At 44.2% G+C, this 13229-nt stretch overlaps 1 protein-coding gene across 1 annotated transcript in view; it reads right to left on the bottom strand.

The window, feature by feature from the left end:
- Positions 1–430: 430 nt before the first annotated feature.
- LOC144491664 (coiled-coil domain-containing protein 3-like) overlaps positions 431–13229 on the bottom strand; it is a 30971-nt gene continuing 18172 nt past the window's right edge. The window contains exon 3 of the mRNA XM_078209824.1: positions 431–2630. Within this exon, the coding sequence (XP_078065950.1) occupies positions 2337–2630 (294 nt within the window). The 3' untranslated portion in view covers positions 431–2336. The remainder of the gene's footprint in view (positions 2631–13229) is intronic.

Genomic DNA, 13229 nt, shown 5'->3' with positions numbered 1-13229 from the left:
AAACACAGGATGTGCTCTCAGCAGGATGGTAAGAAGTGCATAAGAGGTGGCACGGAATTGGATCAAATGGTTTTACTCTCCTTCGCCCTGTGGCTACTGTATTCAGTCTCCACTCATCTCCACAGTTCTGTAGAAGGGTCATTTGACCCGAAATGTTAACTCTGCTTCTCTCTCCACAGGTGCTGCCAGACCTCCTGAGTTTATCCAGTGTTTTATGCTTTTATGTCAATCTCCACTTGTGTTTCTTTGAGATCACACAGTTGAGACCAGAAGCTCAGGGTGTGAGGAATGGGTGCCCTACTGTTCCTAAGACATTAGGATGCCACTTGTAGTTAACTATGAATCACTACACTGCTTCCTAAATTGCCTTCTCCTATAATCTTGGTTTAATCTGCGCTTTTGAATAAGAAAGTAGATCTTGAAACCAAGAAACTAGAAAAGGTGAGAACTGTTTTATTAATACAATACTTGGATCAAGACCCTTCAATCAATAACAAATCTGCAGTTGTGTATACACTGAGATCACTGATTACATGTCAGTGATACTTTTACATCAAGTATATTAAGTCAGTATATCAACGCAAATACACAACTAACCTTTAAATAACAACTTTATTTCTAAGGAGATATTTTGGTTTTAAAAGTTCATCAGAATCTTTCCAATCATTCCATGGTTATTTTATTGTGCTTGTAATTAAATGAAAAAGTTTGCTAAAGGTTTTCTGAAAGGTGAGATGTCATTGTGTGGTTCTTCCTTCAACTAACAGGAATAAACTCTTTCCCAAATTAACCGAATAATCCCAGAGTAACCACCACGCTATAACCTCTCCTGCAAGTTGCTGAATACACACCCTCCCCACAGAAAATTATAAATTCAATGAGGAACCACAGCATGGGAATTCTTCCCAAGAGTTACTGAGCTCCATTACTTAGCTGCAGGAGTAATGACTGCAATTTAAGATCACCCTCCCTCACTGCCGTCTCCATTCCCCCTGCTGCCAAAGTTGCCAAGCTCCAGGAGAAAGCATTTACATATAAACTGCAGTACTTTCCATCTAATCTATAAATTCTTCAACAAAAATAAACTAAACCAGATAGATCTGTTCTGGCCAAACAAAGAGATTTTTTTAAAAAAAGCATTATAAGCACAAAGATGCAAAGTGGTTACAACAGGAAGCAATCTACACACTCTAGTCCAAAGCAACCACAACAGAGTCAGCTGAACATTGTTCATCAATGGATTGCTAGTGATGGTAGTTCAAGTTAACGGACCATATTTGGGGACAGGGAACAGGTAAAATAAACTGACTCAAATTGCTTGACTTGTAATTACCAATTCCACAACAGAGTATTAATGATGTCTTCAATGACTGACAGCCTTTGTCCATGGTTGGAGTATCCTGGCCATTCCATTCTCTCACTTAGAGGGCAAGATTTTAACTCACTCATTCACTTCCACAGAGTTAATATCAGGTCCACAGATTTCAGTCACCTCTTCCAGTTACATAGAAAATAACAGGTAGCTAATGTGGCATTGCGGACAGGAATAGCAGAGGGATGAAGTTATAATCTACTGAAGGAGTTCAGAATATGTGATGAGCTGTAAGATACAAGCTGAAGTGATTTACATGGAATGCTAATGACAATCCTTTATGTTTTATGACAAGCTGTGTATGATTTTCTTTCATTTAAAATCCTTCTGAGCTTTACTATTTACTTACAGAATGGCCAATTCACTCACAAGGGATTGGAAAATAAATTTGTGCATTTAATGTGCCATGATTTTTGATTAGTGAGCGAAGTCAATACTTGGATAAAGGATGTTTTTTCACCTTGTTAAGCAAATGTCTGTATCAAGTATTCTCAACAGCTGGTACATTATAAACCACTGAGAGTAAAACTTCTTTTACCGATAATATGCTTCCTCCCAGCCCCCCCAGTACATCAGAACTATTGCCATGGTACCATTTATTGTTTTTCATATCAGCCCCTGTTTTCTGAGTGAGATTTCCAATTTAGTGAGAATCATAACAAAGCTTTATCATTTTTTTTTGCTAGTGGATCTCCTTCATCCTGTTCCAAACTATTTTCACTTAGGAATTGTACAAGTGTTAACTAAAAACAAAAAGTTGATATAAAATGCTCAAAAAGTACAACTGTATAATAATGCAACCGTGAAAGCCAAATAACATTGTTTTCTATTTTGCTGCACTATAGGGTTACAGGGAATGGATAGTCACTGTGGTGCAGGCAGTTTCCACATGTTTCATGTTCCCCCTTGGTAAGGGGAGCATTACACCTTTGATTTATAGAATATTGCAAATGAGCCCTCAATGCTACAGTTTATGGCTGACTGGTTTCTTCACTGGTTTCTTCAGGATCTGCTTGCCAGTCTCCTGTTTGGCATTCAACTTGCCCCTCTCCTTGTTCTGCTCCTTCTGCAGGATCTGCTTCAGGAGTATGGCTTCTCGCTTGCTCTCTTTTTTCACCTGCCGAAGGGAGCGTTTAATCCTCTTCACCTTCTCACGCAGGTGATTGTTGGCCTTTTCAAGAGATCTCACTTTCTGGGAGAGTTTCCGCACCCGTTCTTCCTCCTCATAAAGCGCCTTCTGCACAGTTGAGCACAGGAGCTGAAAGAGACATTGGAAACATCCATTAGAAAACAGGACATCAAGATTGCTGCTTTTTTTTAAGCAATGGTTCTGATAGGATATCCAGTAAAATGTCCATAAAGTAGATACCTACTTGATATAAAAACTGAGATTCACTGTGCTAGATTTTAACATTGGGAGTATCTCTATCAAATAAATTGGTCACCACTGGTTTTTAGATATCACCAATTGAGGCATTTTTGTAATGCTACCTACAATGTTTTGTATTTCTTTTTGATTAACCAAAGATTATCCAAAGATGTGCAGGTTAGGCTAATTAGCCATGCTAGATTGCCCCTTAGTGTCAGGGGGTCTAGCAGGGTAAACGCATGGGGTTACGGGCTAGGGCCTGGGTGGGATTGTTGTTGGTGCAGACTCGATGGGCTAAATGACCTCCTTCTGCACTGTAGGGATTCTATGATTAACGAGGATGTATGTGGCAGCCCCATGTTTAAGAGTCTCCAAACCACACAACTTGCAAATGTATACAATACATGCAAATTTCTGCTTGACCAATACAGACTGCACATTCTCTCTCCACAGACGTATCCAATATACCCAAGTTTGAAGCTCTTAGAGTATTTTAGGAGATCCAAGCAGTGTACGAGGGTGACGCCAGACTTTACTCAGCTAAAATTGCAGTATTTACAAATATTAAATACTGGTAAGCTTCCTACTGCACATCCAGTCAGGATCACCTCTCCTTTTAAGCACTGGTTGACAGTGTTATCTGGAGCCAAATAGGAAAAGCCCCAGGCTCCAAAGAGAGGTTTACGCCACCAGGTTCCATTGGCAGGTCAATCATTAATGATACCTGGAGAATTGCAGACTGTCCTGCTTAAGGTATTGGATTCCTGACTAGATTGTCAATTCCAAATTACCATAATCAGGTTTAGTTTAAGTTTATTTATTAGTGTCACAAGTGGCTTACATTAACACTGCAATGAAGCCGCCATACTTCAGCACCTGTTCAGGTACACTGAGGGAGAATCTAGCATGGTCAATGCACCTAATCAGCATGCCTTTCGGACTGTGGGAGGAAACCGGAGCACCCGGAAGAAACCCACGCAGACACAAGGAGAACGTGCAGACTCTGCACAGACAGTGACCCAAGCCGAGAATCGAACCCAGGTCCCTGACGCTGTGAGGCAGCAGTGCCAACTACTGTGCCATCCTAATAGGTATATCATTTTGCAGTGTCCTCAGCTCCAAGGAGATTCTGCTTACATATCCATTTATATAAATAACATTAACTAAAGGTTCACAAAATTCAACTCTGTAACACCTGTAGTTTTGGGGCTATAGTTGCCATTTTGGTACCAAAATGGCATCTATGTTGCATGCATAAACTTTTGACATGGTGGCACAGTGGTTAGCACTGCTGCCTCACAGCTCCAGGGACCCGGGTTCGATTCCCGGCTTGGGTCACTGTCTGTGTGGAGTTTGCATGTTCTCCCCATGTCTGCGTGGGTTTCCTCTGGGTGCTCCAGTTTCCTCCCACAGTCCAAAGATGTGCGAGTTAGGTGGATTGGCCATGCTAAATTGACCCTTAGTGTCGGGGGGACTGGCTAGGGTAAATATGTGGGGTTGTGGGGATGGGCATGGGAATTCGCTACAAAAGAAAGCAGTTGAGGCCAAAACATTGAATGTTTTCAAGAAGGAGATATAGCTCTTGGGAGGAAGGGGATAAAAGGATATTGGGGTGGTTTGCGTGCGGGAGCAAGCTATTGAGTTGGATGAACAACCATGAACATAATGAATGGTGGATCAGGCTCGAAGTTTCTATATTTCTAACCTAGCCAGGAACAGTATCTGTTTGACAAAGGAGGTGCTGATGGAAATCTGGAAGCAGACGTGCAGCCTCAGGGCATGGCTGTGAAGGTTACTATAACCCTCTTTGTTTTAGGGTCCTTCCGGGCTGGAGCAGGCAATATCTGTAAGCACCTCTCAGTTTGCTGTCACTGCTGTGTAAGGGAAGTTACACTGAGAAACAGGATTAGCGTGCACGTGGCTTTGTTAGGATAAGGGGTTCTACAAGATGCAGGATGCCATCGAGGGCACACATGTGGCTTTGCAGGAGCCATATCTGCGTGAAGAAATTTCAACTGCCAAGACTTCCACTCACTGAATGTGCAAGTGCTCAGTGACCGTGCGCAGGATACCAGGCAAACAAATATCCATAATCATGATGTATTGATTCTGCTCCAACCTGCTGTTTCCTCATTAACTGAGCCACCGGGTTGAACAAGAGGGTGGCTGCTAGGTGACAAGGGTTGCTTACGTGATTCTGCTGAGTGAGCCCAATCACATGTGGCCTGCATGTCTACTTTGAGAGACATGTTACCACATGAAACATCATGGGGCACCTCATGGGGCTTGGAAATCCCACTATTCTATGGGAGCCCCGCAGTCAGATCATGAGTCCCGATCCATTGTGGTGTGTTGTGCCTGGCATAATACCATCATGAGGGCAAACTATGCCACCAGGGATATGGCAAGCAGCAGGAGCAGGAGGAGTAGGCAGAGGAGGAGGAGGAGCAGGAAGAGGAAGAGCAGGAGGATTGGAGGAGGCAGACAACACATCCCTCTTCCTGGCTAGACTGTGCGTGGCCACCTCATACAACAATGGCTCCACTGAACACAACGCCAAATGCCCATTCTACAACAACCTTCCTTCTGTCACGGATCAGCAACCATTTCAAACCAGCTTTATCAAACAAACCATCCAATAATCCATGCAAAAGTCAATTATTCATCCTTGTGCATACCCTTAATGCCTGTCCTGAAGGTTTCTTTGCCTGTCCTAATGCTCATACGGCTGGTGAAAGGCTGCTGACTTTCAGTGGGGGGAGACTCTGATGAGCTTGTAGGATGCCCTTGAGAGACTCTGGGCCTAGAGGCCTGGATTTGGATCACACTATCTTGGCAAGGGTGGCAGCACAGTGGGCTGGTTGGCCAACAAGAAATGGCAAGAGCATTTGCAGATCTGCAATAGTGGGTAGACAAATCTTATTATCCTGAGAAAGGGCAGCAGTTAAAAACTCCATGGAGTTACCGCCAGCCCCTCAAGGCAGTTCCTCAGCAATCCTAGTAACCTGTTGGAGGGCAGATTGCTGGACGGCTATGAGAACCTGCAAGCCCTTTGGATTACTGGTATCTACAGCCAGCCTGAGCCTGCATAGCAACAAGCTGATGTTTCATGTTCTCAGTCTGAGTTTCCAGTACAACTCTCAGCTGTTACCCCCCTTTTGCCCACACTGCCATGGAAACCGAGACATCAGTCATTAAACACTGCATCGTGATTGGATCATGAGATTGGCTACCACATCCATGCCAAAAAGCTCTGTCCACAACCCTGTGCCAAGTTGGTGGCAGATCCCCCCATGCTCCTTGACAGCGATAGCAAGCTTCCTGTCAGGCCTACCGATGCATCACATGCATCATTGTACATATCCTTCAAAGCCTTCATTGCAGTCCTGAACTCTTTAAGACTTCATAGTCTGGTCAGGTGGCACCTGTTCTAACCTTTCCCTTCCCTGGGTGCAGGCTAATCATGACCAGTGGCTCACCAATGATCAGATCTTGAGTGGAATTTTCCTGTCCCGCCCACCACGGGAATTGTAGCAGGTGGGACACGGGCCATGCAAAGGTCGTTGACCTCAGGTGGGATTTTCCAGTCTTGCGGCGAGCGTGGCCGGGAAGTCCCTATGCCAAAACGGTACATTTTGTCTGTATAGCGCGCAAGAAACAATACTTTTCACTATATGTTAATACACGTGACAATAATAAATCAAATCAAATCAAAATATCCTGTTGGTATTTGAGCTCGTGGTGGGAAGTGTGAAATTAGTGTTTCTTCAATATCTGTCTCTGCTCTTCAGACCCGTCAGGCAGTGAGTGATCAGGTGGCAGCCAATGGTCTATGGAAGGAAAATGGCACAAGACTAGGGCTGTAGCACAGGGAGGTGGACAAAAAGCAAGAAGTGCATATCACGTGCATTTGTATTTTGTAAATCAGAGAAGTTTGTGGGATGAGGGAAAGTGTTTTGTGAGAAGAACAATTAGGTGAGAACATACACTCATCTTGTCTGATTTTAGACCCACAGCTGACCACAGCCTGAGTCATGGCTGTTCCTATACTGGTGAACACCATCTTCTCCATGGGTGTGAGAAAATACAGCCATGCCTGTCCCTTGCCAGTTAGATGAGGCTGCCAGAGGTTATGTGCCATCTTATACTGTAAGAGAGAATGTATTACTGAGTGCATTGCATTCTGTTGGGTAATGTAGCTTGGAGACTCGGAGACCATGCAGACGCTACGACAACGGATGAATGAACACCGCTCGACAATCACCAGGCAAGACTGTTCTCTTCCTGTTGGGGAGCACTTCAGCAGTCGCGGGCATTCGGCCTCTGATCTTTGCGTAAGCGTTCTCCAAGGCGGCCTTCACAACACACAACAGCGCAGAGTCGCTGAGCAGAAACTGATAGCCAAGTTCCGCACACATGAGGACGGCCTCAACCGGGATCTTGGGTTCATGTCACACTATCTGTAACCCCCACAGCTTGTCTGGACTTGCAGAATCTCACTGGCTGTCCTGTCTGGAGACAATACACATCTCTTTAACCTGTGCTTAATGCTCCCTCCATCCACATTGTCTGCATTTTTAAGACTTGATTATCTGTAAAGACTGCATTCCAATCATTATTCTGTAAATTGAGTTTGTGTCTCTGTATGCCCTGTTTGTGAGCATTTCTCCACTCCACCTGATGAAGGGGCAGCGCTCCGAAGGCTAAAAGTGGCATTTGCTACCAAATAAACCTGTTGGACTTTAACCTGGTGTTGTTAAACTGCTTACTGGATAATGTAGCTGCCATGGATTCATAGCTAACAGTGTGCACAAATGCAATGTGTAGGTGTGAAGCTTGCAGCAGTGTTAAGTGTTTGAAGGTGAGGTGCGACGATCAACATAAGGTAGTAGCTTTGCTTGATGGGATGTGTTGTTAAGTGTGTGAAAGGCAGGTGAAAAGAACATAAGAACATAAGGACTAGGAGCAGGAGTAGGCCATCTGGCCCCTTGAGCCTGCTCCACCATTCAATAAGATCATGGCTGATCTTTTCGTGAACTCAGCTCCACTCACCTGCCCACTCACCATAACTCTTAATTCCTTTACTGTTCAAAAATGTATCTATCCTTGCCTTAAAAACATTCAATGAGGTAGCCTCAACTGCTTCACTGGGCAGGGAATTCCACAGATTCACAATCCTTTGTGTGAAGAAGTTCCTCCTCAACTCAGTCCTAAACCTGCTTCCCCTTATTTTGAGGCTATGCCCCCTAGTTCTAGTTTCACCCGCCAGTGGAAACAACTTCCCTGCTTCTATCTTATCTATTTCCTTCATAATCTTATATGTTTCTATAAGATCTCCCCTCATTCTTCTGAATTCCAATGAGTATAGCCCCAGTCTACTCAGTCCCTCCTCATAAACCAACCCTCTCAACTCCGGAATCGACCTAGTGAATCTCCTCTGCACCCCCTCCAGTGCCAGTATATCCTTTCTAAAGTAAGGAGTCCAAACCTGTACACAGTACTCCAGGTGTGGCCTCATCAGCACCTTATACAGCTGCAACATAACCTTGCTGTTTTTAAACTCCATCCCTCTAGCAATGAAGGACAAAATTCCATTTGTCTTCTTAATTACCTGCTGCACCTGCAAACCAACTCCTTGAGGTCCCTCTGCACAGCAGCATGCTGCAATTTTTTACCATTTAAATAATACTCCATTTTGCTGTTATTCCTACCAAAATGGATGACCTCACATTTACCAACATATTGTACTCCATCTGCCAGACCCTCGCCCACTCATTTAGACTATCTATATCCCTTTGCAGACTTTCAGCGTCCTCTGCACACTTTGCTCTGCCACCCATCTTAGTGTCATCTGCGAATTTTGACACACTACACTTGGTCCCCAACTCCAAATCATCTATGTAATGGAGCGATGTACGTGGTAATGATTGATTTGTAAGGATGTGGCATTTGAAGATGCATTCACTGACCTTGACCACTCATGTAAGGTCGTTAAACATTTTCCTGCCCTGCATCCAGCTATCAGCTCCTAATGCCTTCTGAAAGTTTGTCTGGAAGGCTTCTTGACCCACTGAGGGAAGAGGACTTCTCTCCTCTCCTGTCTGACTTTTGCATTAATGTGTTCAGTGCTGCAACAGGGAACCCTGAAGCACACTCTCTTCCTACTCAGACTGTCTTCTACCAACAGTTCCAGTGCTTGATCCACTTTAAGAGGTACGCTCTGGTTTTAAGTAATGCAGATTGGCTTTAGGTGGTGCTAATGTCACACAGGTTTGGGTCCCAGCTGAGGCTTGCAGCCACTCAGTGGCACATTTACAGTTGGGCTGCATGCACCATCATAATTAGCAGGCAGCACCCAGTTTGCATGCTGCCTGCATTGCTTTGAATGGCTGAGTTAATCGTGCAATGCAATTCCATTTTCGGGGGCAATTGAATTGTCCAATTGACATATAACTTTCCACAAACAGCATAGCAACTGCTTCTATTCTTCCCTATTACAGCAAGTCATTCACAGCGCCTGCTAGCATTCTCGGACAAAAGGTCATAGTCTTAGGATAAGGGATAGCAAATTTAAAACAGAGTTGAGGAGAAACTACTTCTCCCAAAGGGTTGTGAATCTGTGGAATTCGCTGCCCCAAAGTGCGGTGGATGCTGGGACAGTGAGTAAATTTAAGGAGGAGATAGACAGATTTGTAATTGGTAATGGGTTGAAGGGTTATGGGGAGAAGGCAGGAAAATGGGGATGAGGAGCATATCAGCCATGATCGAATGGCGGAGCAGGCTCGATGGGCCGAATGGCCTAATTCTGCTTCTATATCTTATGAATTTATGAGCATCCCCAGCAATACTCTGATAGACTTGGTTCTCTTCTTTGTGCATTGATGATTCAGTTCTCCCTGCCCACCCACCATATTATATCAAATGGTTAACTGGTCACATTACAATTATTGAAATAAAACTGAAAACTGGGGCAGCACAGTGGTTAGCACTGCTGTCTCACAGTACCAGGGACCCAGGTTCAATTCCCAGCTTGGGTCACTGTCTGTGCAGAGTCTGCACATTCTCCCCGTGTCTGCGTGGATTTCATCTGGGTGCTCCGGTTTCCTCCCACAGTCTGAAAGATATGCTGGTTAGGTGCATTGGCCATGCTAAATTCTCCCTCAGCGTATCCAAACAGGCACTGGGGTGTGGCGACTGGGGGATTTTCACAGTAACTACATTGCAGTGTGAATGTAAGCCTACTTGTCACACGAACATATAAACTTTAAAAATGTTGGAAATACTCAGCAGGTTATGGCAGCATCTGTGGAGAGAAACAAAGTTCACACTTCAGGCCGATGCCATAACCCTGCTGAGCGTTCTCAGTTTCTGTTTTAGATTTCCAGTTCTATTCTGCTTTTCAATGTTACAGTAAGAAGTTTAACAACACCAGGTTAAAGTCCAACAGGTTTATTTGCTACCAAATAAACCTGTTGGACTTTAACCTGGTGTTGTTAAACTTCTTACTGTGTTTACCCCAGTCCAACGCCGGCATCTCCACATCATTTCAATGTTACAACAGTGGATTCAGCCCCCATTACACAGTAATTCATTAAATTCCCCACATTGGAGTGAATGGTACATGACCCCCTTATTGCAATGAATCCCTCGCTACAATGAATGACTTGGCCCATCTACATTACAATGGTAACTCAGTCCCCATGTGGCAATTCCACCCCCCAATATTTACAGTGACCTATTTAATTCCTTACTATTTATGGATTCAATCCCATATATTTGCACGGAGTTATCCAATCACTCCAACCTCCCCATATCACAAATCAGCTCCTTACTATCAGAAATGACATTGTAGCCACTTTATTGCACGTGTTTCAGAACTATTCGATAGTTTTGATGGGAGCCTCTGGAAGGGTGATTAATTTATCAGCATCTATATGAAACTGTGTGCTGCACTTAAATAAATATATAGTCCTTAAGCAGGATGTGATCAATCCACATTCTATAGTCAAACACAGATAAAATCAAAGACAAATGTTTCCTCTTCAAATCCATTGATCCTTATCAGAGATTAAAACATTCTGCAGGAACTGCGTAAGGTCTCTATACTGCAGCCAAGAAAAACACATTTGACATTTTTCCATTTTCTTTAGAGCATTTTCTAAATGGAGACAATTTCCACAGAGTCTGGACTGTGCTGTTTACATAGCTATATACTCCTGGCTTCTGAACTGTCTCCTCTGCACAGGTATGTCCCTCAGTTCCGAACCGTGTACTCTACAAAGTTATCTTCCTGAGTTCCAAACTATGCCTCTGGAGAACATGCTGCTGGGTTCTGGATTGCACTTTGTGAATTGGTATGTTTGCTGGAACATCAGCATGTATCATTCCTACATTGTGGAAAATACTCTCTAGACCCATTATGTTCATTACGAATATCATAAAACACTATTTTAAGGTACATAAAGTATAGTTTGGAGAAAGAGCCCTCAATCTTATCATTTTAATAGCTTTGCCATTTTATGGAATACTATTAGGAAGGAAATTGGTCTCTGGACATTCTGGTGGCATTCCATCTTTGCAGCGATGTTTGTAAAATTCCAGATTTCATTAATTGAATTTAATTTTTTAAATTTCATGGGACATGGACGTCTCTGGCTGGCCAGCATTTATTGCCCATCCCTAGTTGCCCAAGGGCAGTTGAGAGTCAACCACATTGCTGTGGCTCTGGAGTCACATGTAGGCCAGACTAGGTAAGGATGGCAGATTTCCTTCCCTAAAGGACATTAGTGAACCAGATGGGTTTTTCCAACAATCGGCAATGGTTTCATGGTCATCGGTAGATTCTTAATTCCAGATTTTTTTTATTGAATTCAAATTCCACCATCTGCCGTGGTGGGATTTGAACCCAGGTCCCCAGAACATTAGCTGAGTTTCTGTATTAATAGTCTAGCGATAATACCACAAGGCCATCCATCGCCTCCGCACCAGCTGCCTTTTTATACAATACAGCGGCTGGAATTTTCTACCTCAGCCCATTGGGAGCAGGTTGGGAGACATCAAACTGGGTGGGATGTCAGGGGGTGCTGGGTCCATTGTCTTCCCACCTCTGCTGCTATTTTATCAGCAGTGAGGTAGGTGGTGGGGGACCCACCTGCCCTTAGGCCAGTTGAGGCTCTTAAGTGGCCAATCAATGGTCACTTGAGGGCTTCTTCCTGCCGCCACTGGTATTTTACCACTCCCTGGGGCTTTGGGTGAGGAATCCCACCTGATCAGGCACCCTGTGGCCCAGGGAGTGATCCCCTTTATCGGCAGGGGCCACCTCTGCCAAAAGAGATCTCCCTCTTGTCAAAATCAGCCCCCCCCTCCATCTCGCTGGGAACTTACTGATGATCCCCAGGACTATTTACCTGCACTCTGGACTGTCGCTGTGGGACTGGCTGCAATCCCAGAAGTGGCCACAGTGCAGGTGGCACTGCTGGGACCAAAGCCCTCGAGTTCGCCAGGGGCTTCTTGGGAGGCAAGGTGGTGGTATAGAGGTATTGTCACTACACTATTAATCCAGAGGCACGCCATAATGCTTCTGGGGACCAGGGTTTGAATCCACCTTGGCAGATGGTGAAGTTTGAATTCAATTTTTTAAAAATCTGGAATTAAAGTCTCATGATGACCTTGAATCGATTGTCGCAAACACCTAGCTGGTTCACTAATGTCCTTTGGAAAAGATATTCTGCCGTCTTTACCCAGTCCAGACCCTCAGCAATGTGGTTGACTCTTAAATGGGCTAGCAAGTAACTCAGTACAAGGGTAATTTGGGGATTGGCAATAAGTGCTGGACCAGTCAGTGGTACCCACATCCCATGTTGGAATTTTTAAAAATCCTGTTTTAAGAGTGAAAACAACGTAGAATTGAACCATGAGTTCCAGGGCATGTTTGCCCCCGACTTTCTAGCCAGTGGGCTGAGTCACTGCCTTCATATAAAATCCCAACCAGCATATTTACTGCATGTTTTGCTTATCACTATGTACAAAGTGCTTTTCTATAAAGCACTTTTACTTACATTTATACAGTGTTTCAGGATGTCACAAAGTACATTTTAGCAATTGGAGTGCTTTTGAAGTGTAGTCACTTTTATAAATGTGGCAGTCACTGAACAAAGACTGACAAAGAGTGACCAACAAACCGGCCAGATCATCTGTTTTAACTCTTGGTTAAGGAATAAATATTGACCAATATACTGGCAAGAAAGCTGGGATTTTCCAGCCCTGCCCACCACCGGGATTGTCCACTCTCGACGAAGGTCAATGGATTTTTAGCCGGCTGGCTGCATCCCCCGCGCAACTCCCACCACGGTGGGGCTGGAGGATCCTGTGCTTTCTTTACATATCAAGTAGATAGAATAGTATTGCATGTCGGAGGTCATTTAGTCCATCAAGGCTGCAACAGCCTTTTACAGTGGTGAGCACTGCTGCCTCACAATGCCAGGGACC

Source organism: Mustelus asterias, chromosome 3 (assembly GCF_964213995.1).
Source record: "Mustelus asterias chromosome 3, sMusAst1.hap1.1, whole genome shotgun sequence".
Lineage (NCBI taxonomy): Eukaryota > Metazoa > Chordata > Chondrichthyes > Carcharhiniformes > Triakidae > Mustelus > Mustelus asterias.
The sequence above is the reverse complement of the archived record's forward strand: the minus strand, read 5'-3'. Positions and strand labels throughout refer to the sequence as shown.